The 25819-nt window shown below is 43.2% G+C and overlaps 2 protein-coding genes across 12 annotated transcripts in view; both read left to right on the top strand.

Moving 5' to 3' along the window:
• TTC12 (tetratricopeptide repeat domain 12) overlaps window positions 1–10526 on the top strand; it is a 19504-nt gene extending 8978 nt beyond the window's left edge. For 3 of the 5 annotated variants that reach the window (XM_074894881.1, XM_074894877.1, XM_074894880.1), the window contains 10 exons: window positions 736–904; window positions 2497–2589; window positions 2799–2862; window positions 3853–3987; window positions 4524–4625; window positions 5342–5410; window positions 6210–6311; window positions 7194–7293; window positions 9066–9291; window positions 10168–10526. In XM_074894881.1, the coding sequence (XP_074750982.1) occupies window positions 736–904; window positions 2497–2589; window positions 2799–2862; window positions 3853–3987; window positions 4524–4625; window positions 5342–5410; window positions 6210–6311; window positions 7194–7293; window positions 9066–9291; window positions 10168–10243 (1136 nt within the window). In that variant the 3' untranslated portion in view covers window positions 10244–10526. The remainder of the gene's footprint in view (window positions 1–735; window positions 905–2496; window positions 2590–2798; window positions 2863–3852; window positions 3988–4523; window positions 4626–5341; window positions 5411–6209; window positions 6312–7193; window positions 7294–9065; window positions 9292–10167) is intronic. The other 2 variants (XM_074894878.1, XM_074894879.1) reach the window with 2 other exon arrangements.
• LOC141954861 (uncharacterized) lies at window positions 10181–25819 on the top strand. 7 transcript variants are annotated; one of them, XM_074894871.1, is made up of 8 exons: window positions 10639–12048; window positions 12621–12979; window positions 14579–14804; window positions 16844–21374; window positions 21932–22171; window positions 23091–23247; window positions 24345–24474; window positions 25526–25819. In XM_074894871.1, the coding sequence occupies exons 3-8, from the start codon at window positions 14723–14725 to the stop codon at window positions 25675–25677; spliced, it is 5292 nt and encodes a 1763-aa protein (XP_074750972.1). In that variant the 5' UTR covers window positions 10639–12048; window positions 12621–12979; window positions 14579–14722; the 3' UTR covers window positions 25678–25819. The 7 variants fall into 7 exon arrangements, with proteins under 7 accessions (XP_074750973.1, XP_074750972.1, XP_074750975.1 ...); XM_074894874.1 differs by adding an exon at window positions 25170–25364 and having other exon boundaries at window positions 10639–12979; window positions 25526–25590; XM_074894872.1 differs by lacking the exons at window positions 10639–12048; window positions 12621–12979 and adding an exon at window positions 10181–10287 and having other exon boundaries at window positions 14639–14804.

Genomic DNA, 25819 nt, shown 5'->3' with positions numbered 1-25819 from the left:
CAAAAAGCAGAGTTTTGTAGAAGTGCCATTAGAGGAGGCTGAACTCATTTGGCATTCCCAGTCAGTGGTCATTGGGCAGGTAGCCCTTGCCTCTGTTTCTAGGGAGTGTACACGTAGATGAGAATTGGACTGGGGGGGCGGTGGGTGGTAAAGTGTTGCAGAGGGCCAAATACAGAATGCTTGGTGTCAGCATCTGTGTTGACTTGTATATCCTGGGATCCACCAATGCCCAAGAGAATATTCATGCTGCAAGGTAAGGGCAAAACCCATTTTATATTCTGCCTATAGGTAGTTAGCAGTAAATAGAGAGTAATGTGCAGGCTGGTGTAGCTTACGTGTTTGTGCCTGGCAGGGCAGTGTACTGTTGTGCCTGAGCAGCCTAGACCCTATCAGTTTGCAGGCAGCTGATGAAGCGCTTTGTGCTCACGGTTCTGGTGTCCCTTTCTTTGAAGAAGCTCTTGGTGCCTGAGAAGCTGGCGTGTTGCTAGTGAGAGCAGAAATTCAGACACCAGTGTTTGTGTTGAAATAATGGAGCTGCAAGAAGATTAGTGAGTATTCTGCCTTACCATTGCTCTGCAGGAGGGTTATGCAAGATGAACACAGCAGTGAATGAGCACATTAGTGGATGAAATAAAGACATTAAACCTGTTAAATCAGCACCTAGGGAAAAGAAAAAGAGTAATGGGGATGCCATTGTGCGTGTGGCATTGCTCTTAGATACTCTCTTTTTTTCAGAAGAAAACCTGCGTCTTCTATTGACTCAACCTGATGTGAATGCACAGCTGCCAAAACTGCTTTCTTCTGGGGTATCGGAGATCCAAAAGGAGACATTGGCACTGATTTCTCTTTACTCGGAGAATGAGAATGGGAGGAGGCTGCTGCTCAGGCACCAGGACCTAACCGAGTAATAAGCACTACTGTACCTCAGAAAAAATTCCTTAATGCCTGGGTTCACAGGTGTTTGGTTCACAGATGTTTAGAACTCATTCCACTAGCACCAAGGTGACAGGTTTTCTGCAAGGAACATAATGACATTGAGACATCTGCCTTTGAGGGACAGGCCTAGCTAAGCAAAAGTAAAAGTTAGATGGGTGGGGAAAACTTTAGTAAACTTTGGATTTGTAGATGTCTGAAACTAAGTAGAAAGGGCTCATTCCTGAGGTTGTTTGTGTAATTTTGAGGCATAGTTACTTTCTCTAAACCAGTAAGTGTGTGAATGTCTAGCAGTCAATCAGGAACTTACACTGTTGTCTCTTAATAGCTCATGGTTTCAAGCTGCAGTATTCTCCTCATTTGGTAACTGGTATTTATGATTATTCAGTGTTGCCATGACTCACCGAGTGGAGAAAGAAACAACAGTATTACCTCTATCCTGTTATCCTGCTATTTCCTTCTAGAGTTAAGCCGAGGAGAAATTTTAATGTCATGGTTTGCACTACATGGTTTGAAGTAATGAATGAACAGAAAAGATTCTCCAACAGTTGTACACATATTATGTACAGCATCAATCCAGTGGCATTTTTCCTTGGAAAAAGGTTACAGAAATAAGCCACATCTGAGAGGATGCTTTAAAAAGGCAGATAATATTACCATGGCTTGAAATATCAGGAGCCTGAAAAATCTTCTGTCATCTCCTGAAAGAGATCCTGGGCCTTGAAAAGAGTTAGGATGTTCAGAAGGTGAAGTGACAGATACTGAGCTTCTCAGCAGTTGGGCTTGTCATCAAAAAGAGACAGTACTGTAGGTTCTCACTGTGCTACAAAGTTGGAGAAGCACGGCAGAGAATTTTAGCTCGGTAGAGGAGCATGTGGAAACCCCAGCACGTGTCTGCAGATGTCTTAATGTTCGACAGAGCTTATGGCTTCACAGTGTGAAGTCCTGTGAATTGCATGCAATTCAAATCCCACAGCCACAAGCACACACTATTCCAAAAGCTCAAAAGGTGAGTGGTATGATGCTCTTTTTATTCAGACAGGAGATTAATTTTTCTTTGCTACTATAAAGCTTTTTAGTTAAACCCCTCCAAAGACTGTTGGGTCTGCTCAGCATGTCCTGTTAAGTCATGCAAGCATCAGCACTGACATTCCCTGCAGACTTTTAACAATCTGTTGCAGGTGTTCAGTACTGGGCTGTGCTGGTGATGATGTTGGTCCTGATTTGCGTTCTACTTGTCTGTCTCTCAGATGTTCTCCAGCAGCAAAGCAGCTTAGCTTCAAATGTCTGTGAAGCTTACATGCTGATTAAATGTTCTAATGCTGTTAAAATCACTGTGCTTGTGGGAAGAGGGACAATATTGTGAGAGAATCTAGTGCCAGAATATTGTTCTAGTGGCAGTTAGGTGACTGAGTACGTTTGGAGGGTCTAGTATATCCAGCTTGGTCAAAACCCTACTGAACCCAAAGGAGTTTAAGATCATAAGTTGTGTTGGTGCACTTAAAATTTTGACCTTTAGAAACTAAACCAAAGCTGACATAAATTAATTTTTTTTAATTACAGATGGCTGCAGATTTTGATGACATTTGTCAACAGCACTGATGCCAGGGCTAGCAGTGCCATGAACATACTCTCTGGTTTAACTGAAGAAGAAAGGTAACTTACATTTTTCTTCATTCATTTTTATAACGTTGTACTTTGAAATGTACTAAATGACCTAGTGATAGAGGCTCTTGGCCTTTGCTGTGAGGGTACATTGCTGACTGATGTTTGCTTTGTCTTTATGTTGCTGTTGTGTTGCCTTTATCTGTGATTTTTCTCTAGAGCTTTAGTGTCCAAATATGGCTTTCTTTATCCCCCAACAGGTTCAGAACTCAGTGTCGTGTCATGCTTTCCACAGGTGTTTTACCTTTATTCACGCAGTTGCTGGTATGAAAGATCTCTGTTTTTCTATTTCTGGTTTACCTCTGTGTAACATGTCTTACAACCGCTCTTTCCAATTTTACAGCCAATTGCTCCTAGACAGAACCCCTTTGTGGTACAACTACAGTAGTTACTGTGTCTCTAGTTCTGCAGGTGTAAGAAATCCAGTTCTGTCAATACGCTTTGCTCAGGAAAATACTCTGTCTCCAGTGCTTAGTGCTTAGTTTCTAGACATTACTAGTTTTATATTCAGTGAAAACTCTGGACTTGGTTGTGGATTCCCACTGGTAGTGTGTCAGGCCAGGATTTCACCCTCAGGTTTGTGTTACTCTCTTCTTAATGTGACTTTAATCCACTGTCACCAACTGGTCATATCTTGGATAGTGACTTTTTCTGTTTTTTTCTAATCTGAGAGATCAGGGTGAAGAGATTTCATTAGGTCACAAGGTAAAGATGTTTAGAGGTTCAGATCCCTTTCCTGCTTATCATCCATTTAAACTACAAACTTACAGTATCGTTGGTACAGAAACCTGTTGTCAGGAAGAGGGAAGATGATAGGGAAGATTGGTTTTGTTGCAGAACAGCAGATATAGCTGGAAAGTAAAGTACTTCCACTTCTCCAAACAAGCACCAAGACAACACAATAATTATAGCATTTTTACATTGCTAGTTGCTTTCTCCTTTTGAACATACTTTACTGGAGTTACAGCTGCAGCAGAGGCTGTTCTGTTCTGTGACCTGAGTGACAGCAGGAAATATTCACAGTCTGAGGTTAAGGACTACAGAATCCAGTCACTTTTTCTGAAGACTCTTAAAATGTCATCAGGAGGTTCAATGTGAAAATGAGGGTCATTTGCAAACTTTGGACAGTTGGGATTTAACATAGGTGAGAGAGGTTCTGGAATCCCATTTTCCATTGCCAGAGGGATAGAAACATGTATTTGTTATTTCCTTGTAATTTGTTCTTAATTTATTATTCCGCTCTTCTGTTTTTAGACCTCTGCCAAGCTGGTGAACCAGGCAGCCCTTGCCTGTTGCATTGGCATCATGGGGAATCTGTGTGCAGATGTAGTCATTCGAATGCAGATGGCCGAGTGCAAGGAGTGCTGGCAAGCCTGCTTAAAGCTTGTGGTAAAGAAACTTGACAGCTCCCTAGAATAGTGTTTTCAGCCCTGTCTTCTGTGGAAGTCGCACTTGTGTGATCATGTTTGTCTGCCTTCCCTAATGGCTCTGAACCCTTGACTGAGATCTTTCAAATCCGGTAGTTGGGTGAAGGTCTCAGAGCAGTCCATTGTTCACGTAAGTGGATCGATAGATGGGTGGAGGAGAGCGAGCGGTCCCTTATTGTAAGTGGCCCCTTTTGGGGTAAGGATGCAGTATGAACTCAGTCCTCAAACTAAAGATTTCAGAGGGTGGGAAAGGATCTCACTGACTGCCTAAACATCAGAAGTTTGGAGTGTGCAGCTTTAGATACCAAAATGAAACATAAGAATAAATCTGTATCAAAAAGGCGTCATTAGCTCTGGCGCTCACAGGACTTTCTTCCTCTGAGTTCACGGTGCATCAAGGGAACGCAGATGCACCATGTCAGTCAGCACACAGACGACCGAGGACGTTCGTATTCTGAACCTCTGAATTGATTTCGCTCTTCTCGTCTTTGTACACAGGATGAGTGCTTTGATGTCAGCACACCCAAGTACCGGGAGTGTTTGTTTGCAGTGCTGGGCCTAATGATGAACTTACTGCTTGAATCAAATGTCATCATCCAGGTATACAAGATCTGTGAATGTTCTTTGGTAGTGTTCTTCTTATCACTTCCTCAGAGATTCAGAATTACTCGAGCAGTTAGAGCATCCTCCTCCCTTGTCACTATAAATGGGCCTGATGCAAGTCACTGAAGTCATACCGGAACATTCACATAGAATAGGTGAGGGAATATTGTGACCTTGCAGCCTGTACAGGGAAGAAGGGCTTGACTGCATTAGATTTCTTTAGAGCCCTCTTTCACATCAGGCATGCCGAAGCACTTAAAGGCTGCCAACCTTGGATTTTGCTGGTGTTCAGTTAATTTTCAATTTTTATTGGTGTTTAAGTGTAGTTGACAATTTAAATAAGCTAGAAAGTGAAAAAATTTACAGAATTATCTCCTCCACCACCACCCCTCATACACACACAGTTATGAGAAAAATACAGTGTAAAGCACATACAGTACCTTTCCATAAGGGTATGAGTGGGGTTTTTTGGCATAACTGTCCATTCTTAGATGCTTGGCACATTCCGGAATTATTTAAAACCAAGGATTCCATCAAGAAGGAAGAATTTCTTAAAGTTACATCTGAGTGCTGAAGTGTTAGTAACTTACTGCCATGTGTGCCCTGGTCTCCACTGGATTCTTTGTTGTAGAGTACTTTGCCTAGTAACTCATTTCTGCTCTAACACTGCCCAGCAATCAGCTGGACCTGAGTTTTTCACGTTGTTGTTTCAGTACTTTGCTGTGGACATAAGTGGCAGGTGCATGTCTCTCCTTGGGGATAAGGATGGAAGGATTGTGACAGTAAGTGGGCTATCTATGGACTAACAAAAGATTGTATTAGCTGACCTGAACACTTCAGTGCAAACTGCTCCCCTATGCAAGTCTGTGCATTAGGCTTTGAAGCCTAAAACATTCATAATTTTTAGTAGTAAAGAAATAATATATCGCTTACTCAGTGTTTTATAGTGTTTGATGCAAGAGGTTCTCCACGTTCCCTTGAAATCTACTTAATAGAAGCTCTTCCAAATCATTGGTTTTCAATAAAAAACTTTTAAAAAATCAATCTAGAAGCAAAGGAGCAAGAACAGTTGGGTGTTTAGCAGCTGTTTCTTTTTACAGTTCTTGTACATAAATCATACCTAGGAGAATGTACTCCTGTTAATGTAGGAGAGCAGTAACAGACAGCAGTTACTCAAGGCAAATGGGTAGGAGCAGATGTGGACTCAGAGTCCATTCACCTCTCTGAACTCACATGAAGTGTTCTGATCTGTTTTACCTGACTCAGTGCCAGCAGTGCTGGGCTGGTTTCTACTGGGAATTTGTTTCAAGAAATAAACGTACAGGGAGTTGTCTTGATCTCAGTTTGGTCTCATCTCTTGCTGCGCTGAGTCTTCAGAAGCCGTGCTGAGTTCAGTTTTCAGTAAGCGATAAAAAAGCCATGTCCTAAAGGTCTTTGTTGTATTTCTGTAAGTTTCTCCTTTTATCACTTTAATTACTTAGGGTTTCTTCTGTAAAAACAAAATAATTTGAAAACTCCTTAAAGTTGTCTGGACAAATAAACATTCTTTTTTTTCTTCTCTCACACTGTTTTCTAATTAAGAGAGCCATTGGAGTGCTAAGTCGTATCCTGCCAGCGTCCTCCTCGGCGGTAGAAGAAGTAGTGAAAGGAGGAGTGGTGAAGAAAATTATCAAATTCTTGAAAGTAAATTAATTTAACAAAAATCACTTTAATTATGCTTGTATTGTCCCAGAAGAAAACCATAGTTGCCCGTGTTCAGCCTCCTTTTCCTAGGAGAAAGACCTGTGCAGTCTGGCTGCATGTGTCTGCATTTGTGTTGTCCATTGTAACAGTGCTCTCAAGTTTAATTTTAAGCTAGGTAGCCAGTTTGGAGACTAGACTGCCTTCTGTAGTCTGGTCTGTAGCCCAGATTTTTCAGTTGTTTCTGTATGAGCCAGATGCCTGTGCACAGCTCTGCTTGCAGAGACCTACAAATTCAAGAATCCGCTACTGCAGGCCCAGATGGAGGATTAAAGCTTAAAAGTGGTGTGATCTAATTCAGACCACAGAAAAACAATGGAGCCCTTTCCACTGATTGTCAGTGAGTGCTGAATCAAGCCTGGGAGCAATTTTTCCCCAAATAATAATGCATATGTTCATCTGTAGAGACTGATTTGCTCTATAGCTGCGTATCTAGCAGAATGTGTATCCACCCAGCCTGATGTGGATTCTACAGATTTGCTCTGATGCAGATAAAATTAGTCTAGAAAAAGGTTGTGGCGCTCAGCTTGGCTCTTGTAACTAGCAGGCATCAGAGGAGTTAATAGTTTGAAAGGAATTGGGCTCCAGAGATTCAGGGAAATTTTGTATGTTTGTTGCTGGCAGGAAACAGATGGTTCTTGTGTCATTTTCAGCCTGTGTTCATCTGGAGAGATATACTTTACAGAGGTCTTAATTTGGTGTTGGGGTTTAGGCATAAGGAATACCTACCTGTCTCCATGGTAGCTAAGCTATTCTGTAACCTTGAGTAAGTTGGGGTATGAGCTGTATGTTTATTAATGTATGCTTTACTCTAATCAAATCTAGGCTGCAGGACAGATCACATCCAATTACGGTATAAAGACCCTTTCCATCTGCACCAGAAGTAACAGACAAGCTCAAGAAGATCTAGTGAAGTCAGATAAAAGTAAGTGACACCTTCACTAATTGGAGACTGAATGCAGAGATGTAATCTTAGCATCATTCAGTTACTTCTTTTCCCTCTAGAACAGAACTGAACACTGGGTTTTACTCTTGCAAGACTTTAGCTGTGTTTTCTGAGTAACGTGCAGTTTTACCTCCTGAAATAGTGCTTAATGAGCATTAGCTCTGTGTGGATTGAAATAGGCCCATCAGATAATGAGCCTGAGTTAGAGACTCTGACTGTGCTTTACTCTAGTAAAATGGCTTGATGTGCTTTTTCAGGGCCAGAAATATGTGTCTTTTGAAAAAAGTGCTTGTAAACTGTAACTGAATTGGGTTGTATTTTCTGAAGTTAGTGGCTAAAATAAGAAACTTCATTTAGACATCTGATTTCCAGAGGCGGAGGCTGTTTATAGTTTCTTTCAATTTACATGTGGATATTTGTCCCGGTCTTAAAAGGAAATGGATATGGACATAGTGACAATAGCAGACCAGGTGTCTTGGGGTACTTTCCAGTATATTCGCTCTAGTCATGCGGTATAACACTAATTAGATTGCTTTAAAATCCAGGTTCAATTAATGCTAATATAATAACAACAGAGAATACTTGAGTTATATCTAAACGGTTGAACCTGTCAAGAAACTGTCAGCTCATGTAGCTCAACCTGAACCCTAAGGATTTTCACTCATTAAAAGCCTTTCAGAGCATCATCTTCCTTTTGTACACCCCATATTAGTTTCACTGTCATCTGTAGATGAAGGTTTGATTTCCTCAGATTAGCAATAACACTTCACTCTTGTTCTTTCCACCAAAACTGTGGGTATTAATTTTGTGAGAAGTCACTATTTCTTATTTTTCTCATCTCTGTTTGCCAACCCAGATATTGCCCTGTTGCTAGGAGCCTGTTGGAATCAAGCTATAGTCCCATGATATTAAATTGCATTCCAGCTGGGCCACTTAGTTCAGCTTCTGCACCAGCCACTGTTGCTGTCTGGAGCAGCGCTGCCTTTTCAGAAGATACTATAGCAGCAGAAAAGGTGGGATGTGATCTGGAAGAACAGATGGGACCATGAAAGAAAACCAGAACAAACTTATGTAACCCCCAAGGAAACTTCATGCATGTGAAAGCCATGGCTGTATTTTATTTAGAAAGAGGTCTGTCAAAATGTTTCTAGATTCTGTGGCCTGAGATGTTGCTGCTGCTTACAGATGCCAGCAAGAGCTATACAACTTGGTGTCAAGAGAATAGACAAAATGCTGCTGTACGTTAGTATAGGTTACAGAAGTAGATGAGCTGAGCTATAGCTAAGGACATAGATAGAAAGCTTTTTTATGTTCATTTTTTTCAGCTATTCTTTCCGCAACAGCATTTCTGTCTTAACACGTTTAGCTTGGCGCTGTAAGTGCTCTACTCTGTGCTTGCCCTGCTTGTATGGTGGGGTGAGAGGCCAGTGCAAGATCCTGCAAGCAGCAGAGGTTGCATGTTCGGTTTCAGAGAAATGTTAAACAAATGCAGAAACACAAGCTCCATGCTAGAGAACCTCTTAAAGTGTAGATTCAGTTTTGTGAGAAAGACAACTAGGCAGGTGAAGCTGAGACAGCATCCTGGATCCTGAACCTTGCTATGAAATTCCCTTGCTCCTCCAGGTCTTGTAGAAAAAAGTCCGACATGGAACAATGCTCACTCCCTAGGAGTTGAGGTAAAGACAAGAGAAAATATCAGTGTTACTTGAACAAATCTGTGTGATTCTGTACAATTAATCTCTCTCTCCCAGGGTTCAGTGTGCTGCTGAAGCTCTTGGACTCAGAGAATGAAATGATTGTGGGAAATGCTGCTTTCTGCCTTGGCCAGTGCCTTGTAGTTCCTGGAGCAGCGACGTCCTTACTGAATTCCAATGTTGTGATGATTCTGTTGAAACATGCTGGTGGTGATGCTACAAGAACTTTAGTGCAGGAGAATGCAGCAATTGCTCTGGGGAAGCTTTGTGTCGCTGAACCAAGGTATTGTGAAAAAGGCTGTTGTTCTCCTGCACCATCTGGTTGTTACTAGGTGATAATTCTTGAAAACCTGACCAGTGTAAGTTGACTCTGTTCCTAGAGCAGGCAGGTACAGGGTGGATGATTAGTTTATATAAATACTCCCTTCCTCCAGCTAGAATTCCCACTTGTGGTACTGTCCCCACAGTTCTGCTTTAGGGTTCCTGTGTTGTTAGTTGTCTGTCCAACATGTTTCAAGGAGCTCATTTTGCATTGCTTTCTGATGTTACCTGTGCTGGAAGAATGGAAGGAGGAGGAGTGATGTTTTAAGTGGGTAGAGGTCAAAGCAATAATGAGAGCAAAACAAAAGTATAAATGTCAGCAAAGAATGCTGCGGCCTGCCAAGAGTATGCCAAGCTCTAGCTAGCTGCAAACTGTCAACTGGATCTTGAACTGCATTTGAGACAGAGAAACTGAGTTCCATTTGTTAATATGCACCCTGAACCACTGCAGAAAGCAAGGGATAATGCTTAGGGTCCAAAAGGTTAAGTACCTTGCTTCTGCTGGAGATCCCGAATGAGCAGTAGAGAAAGTATCTGTTCTGAGATTTGCAAAACACTCCAGAGATATAAAAGGGAAACACCTTATTTTCTTAGTTTTGTTCATTTGAAACATCACCTATTTGAACAGTTGTCAAGTATTATTTAGAACTTTCATTTTCCTTTTTGTAAGGAAAAGTAATCCAGAAACTCAGTTTTGCATGCTGCTTTAGGAGGAATTTATCGAATGTAGCGTTAAACATCCTTGACAGTTTGAGTGTGGCATATAGCAGAGCAGTGGAAGCTTAAAACTTTTATTGTTAGTCATCTTATTCCCCCGGCAACCTTTCTGTCTTTTCAGGCATATTTTTCAACTGCGGGAACTCAATGGACTGGCCATCCTGAACTCCTCTATGAAATACATGCATAACATCTGAATTCTTCAAGAGAGCTTTGAAACGTGCTGTTAATATCGCTTGCTGTTGAGTATTTTCATTTTATTTCTAACTCAAAGCACATCAACTTTTTAATCCCTTCTCAAAGTGTTTGCTGGTCCTTCATAGAAGCCAGTGAAACAATATCAATATAAGTATCAGGAGAAAGGAGTTAATGTATTATCTAGACTAATGACAAAGATAACAGCTTGTGTTAAGCTTGTCTTTGCTTTAATAAATGATGTTGCCCTTTCTTACTGGCAAGTCCCTTGCTGGTTAATCACTGACCAAAGTCTAGTCCACTTTTCGGTTTGGGTCCAGTACCCAGTGTATTAGAAGACAATAGAAATAAGTTGTGAGTTGTGACTTTGAAGGGTCCTTTTTTTCCCCCGTACGCTATCCTCTGGTGGCTAGATGATGATTTAGTATTGCAGGTGTGTGCTGGGTTTGTGTGTGTGGTGGGGATCTTTGGTAGCAGGGGAGGGGGCTACAGTGGTGGTTTCTGTGAGAAACTTCTTGAAGCTCCCCTGGCTCCAAGTCGGACCTCACACTTTGCTTAAACCTCATACTTACCTGCTTCAATATCTTGGTCTTAATTTTGCTAAGTGCTTAATCCTGGTGATAACTTATGACAGTGAAGTTTGTACACAAATTATGGGCTATTTATTTTAGTAGCATTACACTTACTGTCTTTGTAAATTTAATGGTATCCCTTGGTCTTTTACTTGTGTGGGGAGTAAGAACAGTAGCTGACCTTCCTGACTTACTTTCTTATGGCCCCTTCTGTTCATCTCTGATCTCCTCTACAGTTACTCGTTTTTTAAACAGCATCTTTCTAGCGTCTGTTTTTTTTCTGGAGAGGTCAAAAATTAATTACTACTAATAGCAAGTGTAATTTGAAAAGAAAGGCAGTAATGCATTGCTCTTCCCTCTTATGTGTTCTTCCAAAAAGGCAGTTTAAGATGCTTGTGGAAAGCATATCTATTGAGGACTCTGGTGGTGCTAACACAACAGCAACTACAGTACTGCTGGCGGAAGACTGTCGAATTTAGCAAACAGTCTCTTCACAAATAAACAGATGCCCATAGACACAAATCTATACTAAAAGCTTGTAGAATTTAGGCTAGACAAGGACTTTGGCCATAAATACAATACTTCTGTCTTTTTGCCTTGATTTTGAACATGGGAAACAAAAGAATATATTACATTTCCACGAAGCAGCACAGGCCAGTCATGTTTGACTTTAAAATGGCTCTTCAGTTTGCCTTCTTGACACCTGTGGGTGTCTATTCTGTATGTAATCTTGTCCCCTCAGAACAGTGGCTGACAAATTATATATCATCTCCTTTTCTAAATAGCAGCTGAATCATCTTCTCGCTTCAGAAGAAGGAAATTCTCTTGTACCTGGTTTTTCTCCCCTCACAGTGAAAAGCACACAACTGATAATCTCACTGTCTTTTTTTTTTTTTTTTTAAACTCCTACCGTTAAGTTACACCCTGCTTAGACAAATATGTAACAAATATTGTGTGGAGGGTTCAAATCCAAATAAGCACTACACTCTAAACCAGACAAACACCAACTATTGTCTTAAGGAAAAAAAGTTACTGAATCTTATGTTTACAGAGACAGGATGTCAGAGGGGAACAGCAGGTGTAATGTGTCACCAAAAAATTACAGGAGAGTTGAAATCATCTTAAAAGCCTAAAAGCTAGAGATCTCTCTTGGTTTTGACTGACAAGCTGGGTTTTGCTTAATGGAACCTTTCACATAACAGTTGCTATTGTCCACAGAAGAAAATGGTGATCAGGTAAGAGAATTTCCTCTAACTTCCTTCTGCAAAAGGTGTTTGAGAACTGATTTGTTGTCCTCCTCAAAAAGAATTACTATTGCAGAATTTTTACAAGTGCACCAGGTTACCAGCAGGAACTGTTGCCCTTTGGGGATGGGAAGTGGACCTGAGCCATCAAGCAGTTACAGGAGGGGCATTGAGCTTATACAAGCTATAGTCCCATTTGAAGAACAAACAACCTGCCAGCAGATCTTAGCTGGGAGTTGCCGTGGGTTTATAGATCACTTTTGTAGCATCTTTATACTTGTAAAACAGTTGCACCAGATTTTATGGCTCAAGAACATGTCTTGACCACTATTCAGGTAGTATAACTCATGACAGTCGGTGGGAAGAGACCCATGCCTTCTCAAGGGTAAGTGGTCTGCAGAGACTATGAGTATACTAGCTACTGTTTCTAGTAGAATTATTCCTTTAGTTATAATTGTGAAGTTTCATGCTGTTTAGTCTTACCAGTAACAGGTCTGGTATCTATGCTCATGTATCGTGCTATTTTCTGTCTGTCAAACAATGTGATATGGGTTGAATTGCAGATCGCAAACTTTGATCGCAGTACCTAGGATGCAAAACAGCTAATCCGGGTAACACAGTAATACAGACTTGGCCTCACTATCAGCTCTGTGAAGACAAAACCAGGCAACAGTTAGACTGTCAACCAGTGTAAAAAGCAGAACACAGCTTGGAGATGTGGAACTTCTGGAAACAGAGCCTTCTCGAAAGTGTTTAATGTGTTAGCTAACGTGACAAATTACTGCGTGCTGGTTTGGGGTAGAGACACCAACTGAAATTGGGGCCCTGTGTGTCAGGGTGCTGTACAAATGCCAGCTGGGATACTAGATAACTTAGAGTGGGGAAAAAGATGAAGTGACCTGACCTTGGTTCCCACTTTCAGGTGAGTGACATGGCTAGGACTTGCTATCTGTCAGCACCTAGTCTGTTGTACTATCTACTAGACTACACTTTATCAGTTTGCTGAAGGATGGATAATGGTTTATTGTTACTTCCCTCAAGAGCAATCACCTCGTCCTCGGTGTCTTTTGCAGTGCTTTTCTGAGCTGTCATTGTGCTACTTATCTGACTTTTGCTCATTGTTTGACATATGATTTCCACTGCACTCGCAACAGTCGTGGCTGTGTAATAATGTTCTCTCTTATCTCCTTAACCTGCATTGCTCTAAATTTCCCATCTCCAAGAGTTTTGCTCACTATTTGTGTGTGTGAAGGTGCCTTGGCTCTAAAAAGATGCCTGATGTATACTGCTTACATCTTCAGGTGAATATTTGCAAGGACACTAGGGCCTTGTGGTTAAAGGTAAAAGGGGTGTAGCTGTGACTTTGCCCAAGAAGCCTCTGGTCTCTTCTTCGGTTATTATGAAAGTTTAAATTGTGTGCTTGTTAAGTGTTTGTCATGCTGCTTCTTTCACTGTGGATTGGATTCCTGTCTCACCAGAATGTTAGTTCAGGCTGCTCTGAGCCAGATGGGGTTAGTTGCTGTACCGTAATCTGCTTCAGCATGTGTTGGCTTTTCTCCATGTCACCTGAATTAAGAACACACTTTGCCAATGCTTGTAGGCATAGGGAAGAAGGGATCCAGCAGGACTGATTAGGTGATAAAAGCAGCACCACCAGCAGCCTTCCTCTGTGGCCTAACCCTACCTGGAGGGTCACGGAGAGAGAATGTCCGTCTTATTTGGGCTCACAGAGCTGAACACCTACATAAATGGATTGCTTTAGTGAAGTGTCTCCGTCTGGGGTCCAGACTCATCCCTGTGTATGTATGTCTCAGCACAAACGGGCAAAACCTTCTGACCCTTAGTGGGTAGAATTAAAATTACAGAATTATAGAATAGTTCAGTTGGGAGGGACCTACAGTCATCTAGTCCAACTGCCTGACCACTTCAGGGCTAAAAGGTAAAGCATGTTACTGAGGGCATTGTCCAAATGCCTCTTACACCCTGACAGGCGTGGGACATCCATCACCTCTCTAGGAAGCCTGTTCCAGTGTCTGAGCACCCTCTCAGTAAAGAAATCCTTCCTAATGTCCAGTCTAAACCTCCCCTGAGGCAGCTTTGAACCATTCCCACGCATCCTATCACTGGATCCCAGGGAGAAGAGCTCAGCACGTCCCCTCCTCAGGAAGCTGTAGAGAGCCATGAGGTCGCCCCTCAGCCTCCTTTTCTCCAGACTAGACAAGCCCAAAGTCCTCGGCCGCTCCTCACTGGACATTCCTTCCAGCCCTCTCACCAGCTTTGTTGGCCTCTGCCGGATGCATTCAAGTACCTGTTAAAATGGTGGGGCCCAGAACTGTACACAGTACTCAAGTAGCATTTCAACTCTTTCTTTAGTGATGAAGAGCTGCCTTGCATAGGAACCTCTCATGTTTACAGTCATATTTTTCGTCTTTGCCATGCATGTGAACACATTCTCTTTTGTTAAAAATCAATTGATTCCAATTGGTGCAGGCTGCTTTTTTTTTTTTTTTTTTTTGAACAGATTATTGGTTGCTGTCTGGCCTAAGCTGTTATAAAGTAACCCAACACTCTGTCCTTCCAGAACAAACACAACAAATGCCCAGTGCTAAGAGGCAGCAGTAACTCCTTAGTGAGCTGTTTCCTGTCTGAATATATTGTTACTGGGATGACTCAGGAGCTGCTTCACAAGATGCAGGAAAAATTCCCCATCTTTATTCTGATTGCAGCTGGACTATTGGGTTTATCTGGTGAGTGATGTGTTTTGTTCTGATCTCATTTGCTGTCTTTCTGCCTTCTTTTCGTCTGTTATCAGTGAGCAGAAAAACTATGCTAAATATTGTGCCATCAGTCTCAGGTGTGTGACAACAATGACATGAAGGAGCAACTTCTCTCTGTGCAGCTGTGCTGTGAGGCTCAAGATTTGGTTTAAATGGTTTCTACTGTGGGAGCATTAGTGGCCACAAATCAGGACCTAGCTGTGCTACTTACCCAAGCTAAGAGACAGTCCATTCCCCAAAGAATATATTGTCTCCTTCAGGTGGGGGAAAGCAAGGGGAAAATAGTGGCACTTTTCACAGAGTAGCGCCACAGCAGAACTGAGGGTCAAACTTGTGTCTGCTGAAGCCTTGTTCCAAATATACTTTTTCAGGCACCACTGTTTGTCACATTAAGCATGGACTCCCCTCTTCACCATGCAGTAACACATTGTTCTGCATTTTCTTTGGGAACAGCTGTCCTGCCAAGTATTTCTGACAGCATGAAATCAGCGATGAGTTTGTAATGCTGTCATGCCTCAAATGAGTTCCTAGGGCTGCTGCCACTCATTGCAGGGAACCACTCAGTCTTTGCTTTCTACCTCTTACTGCGTGCCTGTGAGCATACCCTGCAAGTGTACATAAAATTAACTTGGCTAATGAAAGCAGTCTTGTGTCTTCAGACAGACTGTTCTCTTCCGTAGAGATAAACTTGGGGAGGGGTGTCAAAGAATTTTCCACCTAATTAGTAATTCTATTCTTTCTGTTTTGTTTATTATGTTTAATTACCTTATCCCCCTGCAAGGTGTATTTGTGGATATTTACACCACTTTCTTTTACAAGACCATGATTCAGTCGGTGCTTCTCTTTATAGACAGATCGCTTGTGTTGCTTTGCCAAGTTGGGGCTACACTGTGGGAGTTTCATTTGTTTATACAAAACCATAATTCAAAATATTTTATAGATTTAATGTACCAGTCTCCATCATCCATTAACCTCCACTTCTGTTTTAGCAATATATCAGCTTTTCTGGTTCACTTATATCAGCTTAACCTGCTCACTGTTGACTGAAAGTAGTACTGGTTTTCAAAATGACCACTGAGGAGTTGTAATCTCCTCTTAAGGCACTACACTTGGATGCCAACTCCAGGGATTTCAGCTGAAGTGAAATCGGTAAACCTCTGCTTTGCCTTTATCAAAAAAACCAATTTAAATGTGTAACACTTAACTGCATAATCACTTTTTAGGTTTTAGATGTATTTGCTGGCAGGTGCCTGAATGAAAATGCTTAAAGTTTTTGGAGAGGAAAGTACATTAAGATTTTAGTCCATGGTTTGGAAAGTATACTTGGGAATGTCAACCTTCTGAATGTGAAGACCGAAAAAAGTGAAATGTGTGGATAAAACAATAGCCTTTTAAACTGCAGGTCTGCCTCTTTAAATGACAAAGTGTCTGCTTTTGATTTGAGAAGTTAGAAGTAGGGAAGTTACTATGTCTGCTCTGTGTTACTTCCACAAAACAAACTAGCTTTGTCCTGCCCGGTCACCCACTATGGATTGGGAAACTCATCAGAGGACTGGGATATTGGGGGAAGGAAGAGTGGTTAAGGAGAGCCAGCTGAGTGAGCTCATTCATGTATATCTTAGTCTTGCTTTGCTATGAAAGAGTTACCAGCCTGTCCTCAGGCAGCCTGAAGGTTTTATTCTCCCTGCATCTTCAGCTGTCATTTATATCCTTGTACAATTAAGTTAAAGGGTTCCTCTCTGGCTCGTTAATGCTTTGCATAAGTACAGCAGGGGCATGAAGTGTCATCCTTCCTATGACACTGAATATAAACAGATTTATAGCAGCTGGCTATAAGAATGGCAGTGCCAGAGCTGCCCATCCTCCCTCCTGTATGGTTCTGAATGGAGCCAGTGGCCACTTAACTTCCCATTTTCTGCTCAGCCTGTTGCGAAGTGCCGCTTCGAGCTGTTAAAAGTTCATGTACATGTACCACTGAATAGGCAAAGGGCTTGTTTTCTGTTCATTAGGTGCCTCCAGGAATGAACATCATGTCAGTGAAGTATTAGGCCTGAGCTTTCCTGGAGAAGCGCAGCCAAGAGCTGAGAGCAGCCCAGTGCCCAGCGAAGTGTTTTCCATTACAGAAGATAACTTGGATGAGGTGACGTTAAATTTTCAGAGTTCAGCAGTTGATTCTGCCAATGAAACAACAGTTGACTTCATTCCTGTCCATACAGAGACAGCTGCAAAAAGAACAGCTGAGCTGCCTAAGGAGTTGGTGAGAGACTTGGAGGTGCCTGAGCAACTGCAAACAGAAGCAGCCACTTTAAAAATCCAGGATGGACACACATTTCCTAGCAAGCTCTTGAGTAGCATAAGCATGCCTGTCTCCACACAAGGATCACAGGCTACCACACATCTGGAACATCCAGACAGGTCACTGCGAGGAAAACCAAAAAATATTCCTGAGGCTGGTTCCAGTCCCACCAGCTCTGGCGCTGGGCTGCCCCAGCCCTTTCTCAGTGGAGGGACTCATCAAGACTCTCCTGAGTTTAAAGCTGTCTCTTCCATTCCTGTTATCAAGCAGATGGAGGCGCCAAGTCCTACAACATCTCTTCTGACTTCCGTGGTAAATTTTCATCCTCCAAGAAAAGAAATAGAAGCATCTGCATTTCCCACTGGAGTTAGGATTGCTCTTGAAGGTGCAAGGGTGGATTGGTTACCAAGAGGAATGCCTCCCACTACCAAAAGGCCAAAAGACACAAATCCACAAGTCCAGCCTGACAGCAAAGCTGGTGTGACACCTGCATACCTGAAGAAGACTCAGAGTATGGATGCTAAAGTTACAACTTCTTCATTCCTACAAAAGCCAGCTTCAGGGGACCTTGATGCAGTCTATTCCAGAATGATACAGACAAGTGCTATTCGGTTTTCCCCTATTTTCTCTGGCAATAAAGCCAGAAACTCAACAACAGCTGTAATAAATGGTTCTGGATATCCAACCCAGTTGCCTGCTCTTCAGTCACTCCCACAAGGCAACGTACTTTCTTCTTCATTATTGATACATCTGGAAGCTCTAGTTCATGATGACTTACTTCCATCTCCATTTCAAGGGCCCCTCAACACAACTGATAGACAACAGTCCCTCTCTTCGTTCCAAACTCTCAACTGTACTAAACAACATGTTTCCCAAGAAACCAACAACAGCTATCAAGAAATTGCAGTTCTGGTTTTGCAAAGAGATACTGATCATCAGATGATGACAAGTAAACCTGAAAAATCCAGATCCCCTGAGAGCCCACAGTCTTCTGCTAATTCATCCTCATTAAGCCAGTCATGGATTTCCACATTAAAACTTCCCCAAACTACTAAAGAGCTGAAAGGAGTAACATCTGCACTCTTTCCAGGTACGTCTACCTTTGAGAACGCAGTCCTTCAGCCTGTAAGCACTTTTGATTCTGTTCATGCTTCCAGCTACCAGCCACCAGGTACATCTCTTCCTGCTTATGTTGGATTGCAGCTAATGGGCATCCCCACCTCTGAGAAAGGACTTCATATACCAACTTCATCCATGTCTACTAGTTCTGCGTCTCGGGTTCAAGGCATTTCTGCCCATCCTGTATCTCTGGAAGCCTTCCCTGTGATGCTGCAGATGAGCACGGTGGAAGACTCCAAGAGAAGGAAAAGTCTCCTTCAACAGATAGGTAAAACTGGTTCTCCCCCACTGACTCCACAAGCCAGCCCAGTCCCCAGCCCCTCTGGACTGCATGACAGTGTGAACCAGAAAGTTCCTCTTCACAGCTTTGCCCCTTCAGCCTCCCAGATCCAGCAGGCTGGCAGCCTGGCAGCTTTTGCTTCAAAACTGCCCTCACTCCATGAACAGGGAAGCCAGTCCAGCTCAACAACAGCACATCCTGAACCGATGGTGCCCAGTGTTTCTGATGAGATCCCAGCATATCTGGCACAAGCACTAGTGCAGCAGTTTGGTATGTCACATGATGCAGCTACCAAAAACCTCAGTGCTTTTAGAGGTGATCACCTTAGAGTGCTTACATCCCCATTCTTGTCCTTTCTGCTTAAAAGTGCTAATGGCATGATATGCCTGCAGCCCGTGCAAGATTCCCCTTTACCTACAAAATTCCAGAATATCAGTGGTGGGGGTCTGGTTTCCATTCAGCAAATCCTGGCAGCATCAAATTCTTCAGTGCTGGACCTTGCAAACTTACAAAATCTGAGTCCTCCTAGCTTAATTCTGGTTAAGCCTGTATTTATACTTCTGCCAATTGACGGACCAGATTTACAGATGGTGCCCTCTCCTGAGGGTAAAGATGACCACAAAACTGCCCTCTTGTTCACAAACAAGAAAGATCTCAACTTGGGTACACCTGAAAGTGGCCGTGATATCCCAATGGAAACTAGTTCCTCTTATCCCACTAGTAAGTCTTCGAGGCCTGAAACTACTCTCTCCACTGCATCTAACCAACAAGCAGAGAAAGCAAAAGTAACTTCTCAGCCAGTGCTAGCTAATCCTAATTATACAGCCATCACTAGTTTGTTTCAAGCTTTTACCTCAGCATCAAATCATTTGCTGGACCCACGGATGAGAATTGGCACTACAGGGCAGGCTATGCATCTGCACAGGCTGCCTGAAGAGATGCAGGTACCTGCTCCCAATTCCCAAGAGGCCAAGGGGACTGATTTGCTTTTACTTAACAGTATGTTGGCAGAGCCTTTCACCTCCACTGCGCCACCATTTGTGGTGTCTGCACAGCGTAGCCACCATATTTCCCCTGGACTATTTTTCACTGCTGGAAAGCCACATTCTTCTGTCATTCCTTTACTGTCAGCAAAGAGGCTCCCTGATTTTCAAATGCCTGCCCAACCTCCATTTACTGTCACAGGGACTGTAGATCAGGTGCAGCACAATAAAGAACTAATGCTGCAAACTACCAGCCATCACCAAGGCTTAGCGACCACGCCTTCCCCTGTCCGTGCACAGTGCACAGAGTGTTTGACTTTGCACTCAGCTAGAACCATAAAATACCCATTAAAGAGGTTCACAAGCATCATGCCTTTGCAGTCCACATCGCAAAGTCTCCTAAGTACTGAGTCACTTCAAAGGCTGCCGTCGCAAGTTCACTTTATACCCAGCACATCATCAGCTTTCTCAGTGCTTCCAGCTGGAAATGGTCGCAAAGATTCAGCAGTGGGCAGCACGACCTGTTCAGGAGGAGTCACTGTGCATACTAAAGAAGCACAAACCCACGCCACTTCTGTAAAACCTGATCTTACCAAACATTTGGAATTTACTCCTGTTATGCCTAAGCCCTTTATAGTGACAGAGAGACCAACAATTGCACCAGCGCATACTTCACTTTCAACAAAGATCCAAACGAAAACAGCGGTTTCTGGGAAACTTCTGGCTACAATTACCCATCCAAGGATGTATATCAGCTCTCCTGCAAGTCCACCTTCACCTGTGTCTACACGTGTTTCCCTGCTATCAGCCACAAAACATGACCAAATCCATCAAGCCCCTACTAAACTGTTGTCACAGGCCAACATGGGAGAAAATACAAAGCCAACTGAAATCAGCACAAGTGCAAGAAAAATAGGAACCGGTAAATTCTTGGGAACAAGCATGTCTCTGTCAGCCATGTTTAACATGAGGACGCAGCAACCCCCGCCAGCAGATCTTGGGAATAAGGTAATTTTAACTCCACTACAACCACCTGTGTCTGCAGGATCTGTTATTGCTCTTGAGAGACAGCCTAAATTGACACAGACCACATCACAATCTCCATTAGCCATGACTTCTCTCTCTGCAGCTAAGAATGGTTATCTCACCACTTCACTTACAAACAAAAAAGTGTTTCACCTGCTAACATCAGCTATCCCAACTGATCCAAACATGGTGCTGCCTCCAGCTGCCAGAGAGAACAAATCAACTGTGGTCCCTACATCAATGGGAAAGAGCGAGGACACGTTAGTGAAAGGAGTTGCAGCCACCGCTAGCCAGCTGCCCACTCAGGCACCTGTGTCTTCATCACATCAGACATCAGCAAGACGCCCTTTGGAGCAGGTATCCCTAGAAGAAAACATTGAACATAAGACTGGTCATTCCGGCCCTGATGCCGTTACACATGCTACTGGGCCATCTACAACAAAAGCATTTTCTGTCTCTGCTAATAGGATTGTAAATAAGGTTACTAATCAGTTAGCTGTCTTCAAGAAAGAGTCTGTCAATGATGCTGAGATGCTTCTAGCCAGAGATCTAATCCAGTTCCTTCCAACCTCAGAGAGCCCCGTGTATTCTTCTCAGAGTCTGGCAGCGCTTATGCCACAGGGGAATTCCTTGCTGGGTGTTACAAACACTGGACGATCTGAGAGCGTGTTCTCGAACACAGAGGCAGAAGAGATGGTTAGAACAAACGAAGTAACAGAAGAAGCAGCTGAAGGCTTAGTAACTGTTCTAACGCTGCTGGATTCGGAGCCCAGTGCACTGCTGAGCGAATCACGTCAGAGGAGGGTTTTGCAGTCAGACGCCACCATTCTGAATGGGTAATTATCTCAGTGTAGGTGCTGTTGCATATTTATGCTGTGTCACTTAAGGCGGGGGAGTGGGTAATATCCAAACTGCTCCATGGGCTCAGTAACATGGGTATATGCTGTGTTTTAAAAACACTTAGTTCATTCATCAGTGACATCACAATAAAAAGAAAAGGGTCCTTTCACATTTCGGATATTAATACTCTCCTTCAGACCTAGTTTTCTTTTTTACAATAGCCTTTCATGCTCTGCCTTTTATCCCCAAAACAATCTACATGCAATTTTGCAGTTTTGATATTGCTTAAGTGATATGTGCTAGCAAAGAAGGTAGATATTCCCACATAGTAAAACATGTCCAAGTTCCTGTGTGTTCAAATGATTTGACTGTGCAGCGAGGCAGCAGGTGGTCCTGATCACGGGAGGCTGTGTCATGGCAGGGTCCACATATTGTTCATTTGTTTCAACCTACTGTTTGGTTTCACTGAGGAAACTCATCCTAATGCTGTTTTATTCCTAACAGGCTGTGGAACCTAGCTGGACCTCAGCTTTTTTTCCTTCTTTCCTTAAAGCCTTGCAGTTGTGAGTGATGATGTCTGTGGCTCCGGTAACTACACTGTGCAGATGAGCCTGCGCCCTGTTGCAGAAGCAGGCCCTGACGTCGAAGGGTCGGCGCCTTCCCAAGAGACTTTCCTGGCTTTAATTGCTGTGCAGAGTAATAGCAGCCAGCCCGTGCTCCAGATCCGGTCGTGCTGTGTGACACCTTCTGCCAGCCCAGGAGGACCAGGCGCGATGTGCTGCCTGTTCCACAGGTCAGACACAGCTGTAGGGATGGGTGTAGCTTCGCACTGCTCTTTGGGCCTGGGCCTGGGCCTGGGCTGGGGATGGGCCGAATCTTAGAGGACCCTCTCTCTCTCTCTGTCTCTCTCTCTGTGTGTCTGCAGTGTGATCTCTTTGGAGTTCAGAGCAAGCTCAAAAGCAGTGAGAACAAATCCGAGAGTGCTCTGCTCCCTTAGCTGCCTTGTAATTGATATTAAGGGCTTGATAAGACAAAGAACCCTTGGGGGGAAAAAATCTCCCTTCACCTTTTGATTTATGTCAGTAAGCCTTCTTGCTTCTCCATGCCGTGCTGTCGCAGGTGTCAGGTTTACAGCATCCTCCTGCGCTTCCTGCTAGGGGACAGCACAGCGTAGGAGCAGAGCAGTCCAAGGATGGGAGCCAGGCTTCTCCACCAGCCTCCATTTCCCCGTGAGCATTTCATAGCTATTCTTGCGTAACCTGTCTGGGTTGAGCACAGGGAAATTGGAGGATTCATTAGCTGATGTTTGTAAAACCACAAGGGCATGAAATGTGCGTTAGAAGTGCTACGCATTATTGACATCAGTAAAAGAGCTTTCTGATTTGTCCGTATCGGCTATAGCAGGAGAGCACCTCTGCAGTGCTTCTGAATTTCTTTAGGTTAGGGAATGATTGTTGTACTACAGCGGCCATTTTAATGTTTGTAGTAAAATTGGCCTCCATGAAACAATTCTGCTGCTCTAGGACCGTGGCCTCCACAGCAGGGACAGGTACAGCCTGAGATGCTGACATTTTGTGGGTTTTTGTTTGACCCTGCAGATGCAGGTACCTGGCTTAGAACTTGTGCAGACCTGTGTCAGCAGATCCTCCTCATCCCTGCCTTTAGTCAGGGAGAGCTGGAATGTGAAACTGTTTGCCATCTGTCCTTGCCAGGTTGCCATTTGAATGCAGACACATCCAGTTACTGCAGAGCAGTAAGTCCAGACGTGCTAGCTTCACCGTCCAGCTGTTCCAGATGCTGAATCACTCAGTAGCCTATTTGCACTGTGAGATCAATGTCTGTCTGCATGGCAAAACAGGATGTGAACAGGTATGTGGGATTGGTCCCTTCTCACTGGTCTGAAGAACTTTCAGAAAGATTTGGTGCTTCCAGCAAGTCCAGTCAATTCAGTAAAGAATCTTGATGGTAGATTATAGAGCTCCACCTTCTTCCAGCTCATACAGTTCATTCTTAATCTCCTGCGTACTCTGTGTCTCCTGAAGCCCCACCTGAATTTCTACTCTCCATTAAGCTAACTGAGCTCACAGTGCTTTATTTTCACTTTACATGTAATCGGCATAAGAAGCACATCAACAAATAAGCAAGTAGCAACCTTATAGGAAAATCACAAGGAAAAGGCTCAGCAGAGCTACATAATTTTGCACTGTAGAATTACGTGAAAGGGCTCAACCCTGTCACTATATTGGATTATCCTGGTCTGGGATACGGAAGTTTTCAGGATTCCACAAGCTTGGAGGGCTCAGGGATAAGGTTTCTGTGAAACACTTGGCACAGCGTCTCATACTTAGCCATAGACCATGCTGTGCATTTAAAAGGCACAGAACTACAGAAGTAGTGCAAAGAAGCATTTTGAGAGGGATGTAGAAGAGAGTTTCATGAAAGTTTGGTTGAGCTGGACAGGAGAGCTAGAAAAACTCTAAAGATTCAGCCAGGCAGGCTGAGCCTGCTTTTAAGAAGCTTTGGCAGGAATTAGGCAATCAGTTGCATGGGCATGTGAAGGATGAATGTCTGCGTCTCAGTGCTTGCTCTAACAGCGCTTCCTGACCTGCAGACACAACCACGGGGCCTAAGAAGAGAACTGAGCTCAGCCGCCTCCTGTAACAAAGTCACCACATCAAGATCATCCCATATCTGGTCAATCCCTTTGATAAAAGTCTGGAAGATGAGTTAAGGATATGAAATGGTAGCAATAGTTGCAAATCCCTAGGGAAAAGGAATAGAGATTTAGATATGGGCTGCTCCAAGCATTAGGCAACTCACTTGTTGGACAGCAGAGCTGGACGAAGTCTGAATCTGAGGAGGCCTGCTCCGACCGGCACTGTGATTGCCGTGGACTGTGCACAGTGGCTAGTGCAGGAGATTCTGTTCGGGTACGATTGCAAATGTTTTTCATGTGTCTTTCCCAGGACTGCTTTGAAAGTGTGGAGCCATTTCTCCAGTCAAGTGACAGGAACAGCTATGGAAACCTGCACAACCTGATCTCATTTGGTCCGGTTTTAAGAATGAAGAACAGATTTCTATACAGACCTGTGGAAGGTGGGTGTCCTGTTTTTTCTTCTCTCTGTCTCTCTTGCAGAAGTTTCTGTTCGACTTTTCCTGCTGTAAGAAAAACAGTACACTTTGAACAGCTTTCTTGACAGCCATCTGATATGACTAGATTATATCCCAGCAACTCCTCACCTTTGTTTTGACCTTCCTAAATCCCAAACATGATGATGGATAATGAGTATCGGATCTGATAGACTTTCAGACAGGAGACACAGCCAAATGCATCCTTTGCAGGAACTGGAGCTTTACGAGGAGGACAGGGGAGAAAAATAAGGCAGAATGTCCTCTAGCTGGAAAGAACTTTCCTGCATGTTGTAGTATTTTGGTGAAACATGTTGGCTGAGGATGGGGAATGTCATTAAAATAATTGTGAGAGATATTCACTAACTCTTTCCTTCAAGTGGCTGGGTTATAGGTGAGATGAGATGGGAGGAGTCAAGGTATAGGGATCTCCTTTTAAATATTTTTTTCTGTTAGCTTTGCAGCTTTTAGAATGAAAGAGCAATAAAGCCTTTTTCTGTACTGATCTTAGGGAAGAGTTGGCATATTTAGAGGTAGTTATCTGGTACAGCAAGGAAACACCATCCACAGGTAACTGGACAACAATCTAACTTAGGAACATTAGGTGCAGAATGAGGTTGGTCATGGGTCAGGAGCATTTTCTTTTTTCTTTCTGTTCATAGGTGAAGTACAGCAGCTGGTTAATGTTAATTAGATGTTGTCCAGCTATTAGAAAGGAGTGATGCTGAGCCTGGTACATCATGAGCATGAGAGACTTCTTAAATCCACTGGCACCATCCCTGAGAGTCACCTAAATTCTTGTGTCTTTCCTTGTTTATGCCAAGAATATTTACTGCTGGGATCTTATGGCAAAGAAGGTAGTGTGTTTGAAAATGCACTACCCAGACTACTCTGTGGAAAGAAACTTAGCCCTACCTGCTTGGCACTTTATAAAGATGAATGGGAGTTTAACCACCTTATTCTTCTCCCTCCCTTTCTTAACGCTGTTCACTGCTTGATCACTTTTCTTTATTTCCAGGTCCTGATACTGCCATGCTGGTACCAATTCTGCTGGGATCCCTTACTGGCTTTGGTGTCTTGGGCAGCGCTTTCATAAGCCTTTGGCTGCATCACAGACAGAAAACCAAAACCATACGCTGTCCACAACTTGGAGAAATCCATGGCCTGTGAACTAGGAGCAGCTGCCTGGTCCTGCAGATCCAACACCACCGCTACAATGATCAGAAAAGCAACTGATTTTGCTTTGCACAGTGTATTGCTTTTGTAGAGTTTCTGCTGACCCAGGGAGCAAGATACCCAGTCTCTGCTTTAA

The sequence above is a fragment of the Strix uralensis genome, chromosome 26, assembly GCF_047716275.1.
Source record: "Strix uralensis isolate ZFMK-TIS-50842 chromosome 26, bStrUra1, whole genome shotgun sequence".
NCBI classification, from domain to species: domain Eukaryota; kingdom Metazoa; phylum Chordata; class Aves; order Strigiformes; family Strigidae; genus Strix; species Strix uralensis.
The sequence above is the reverse complement of the archived record's forward strand: the minus strand, read 5'-3'. Positions and strand labels throughout refer to the sequence as shown.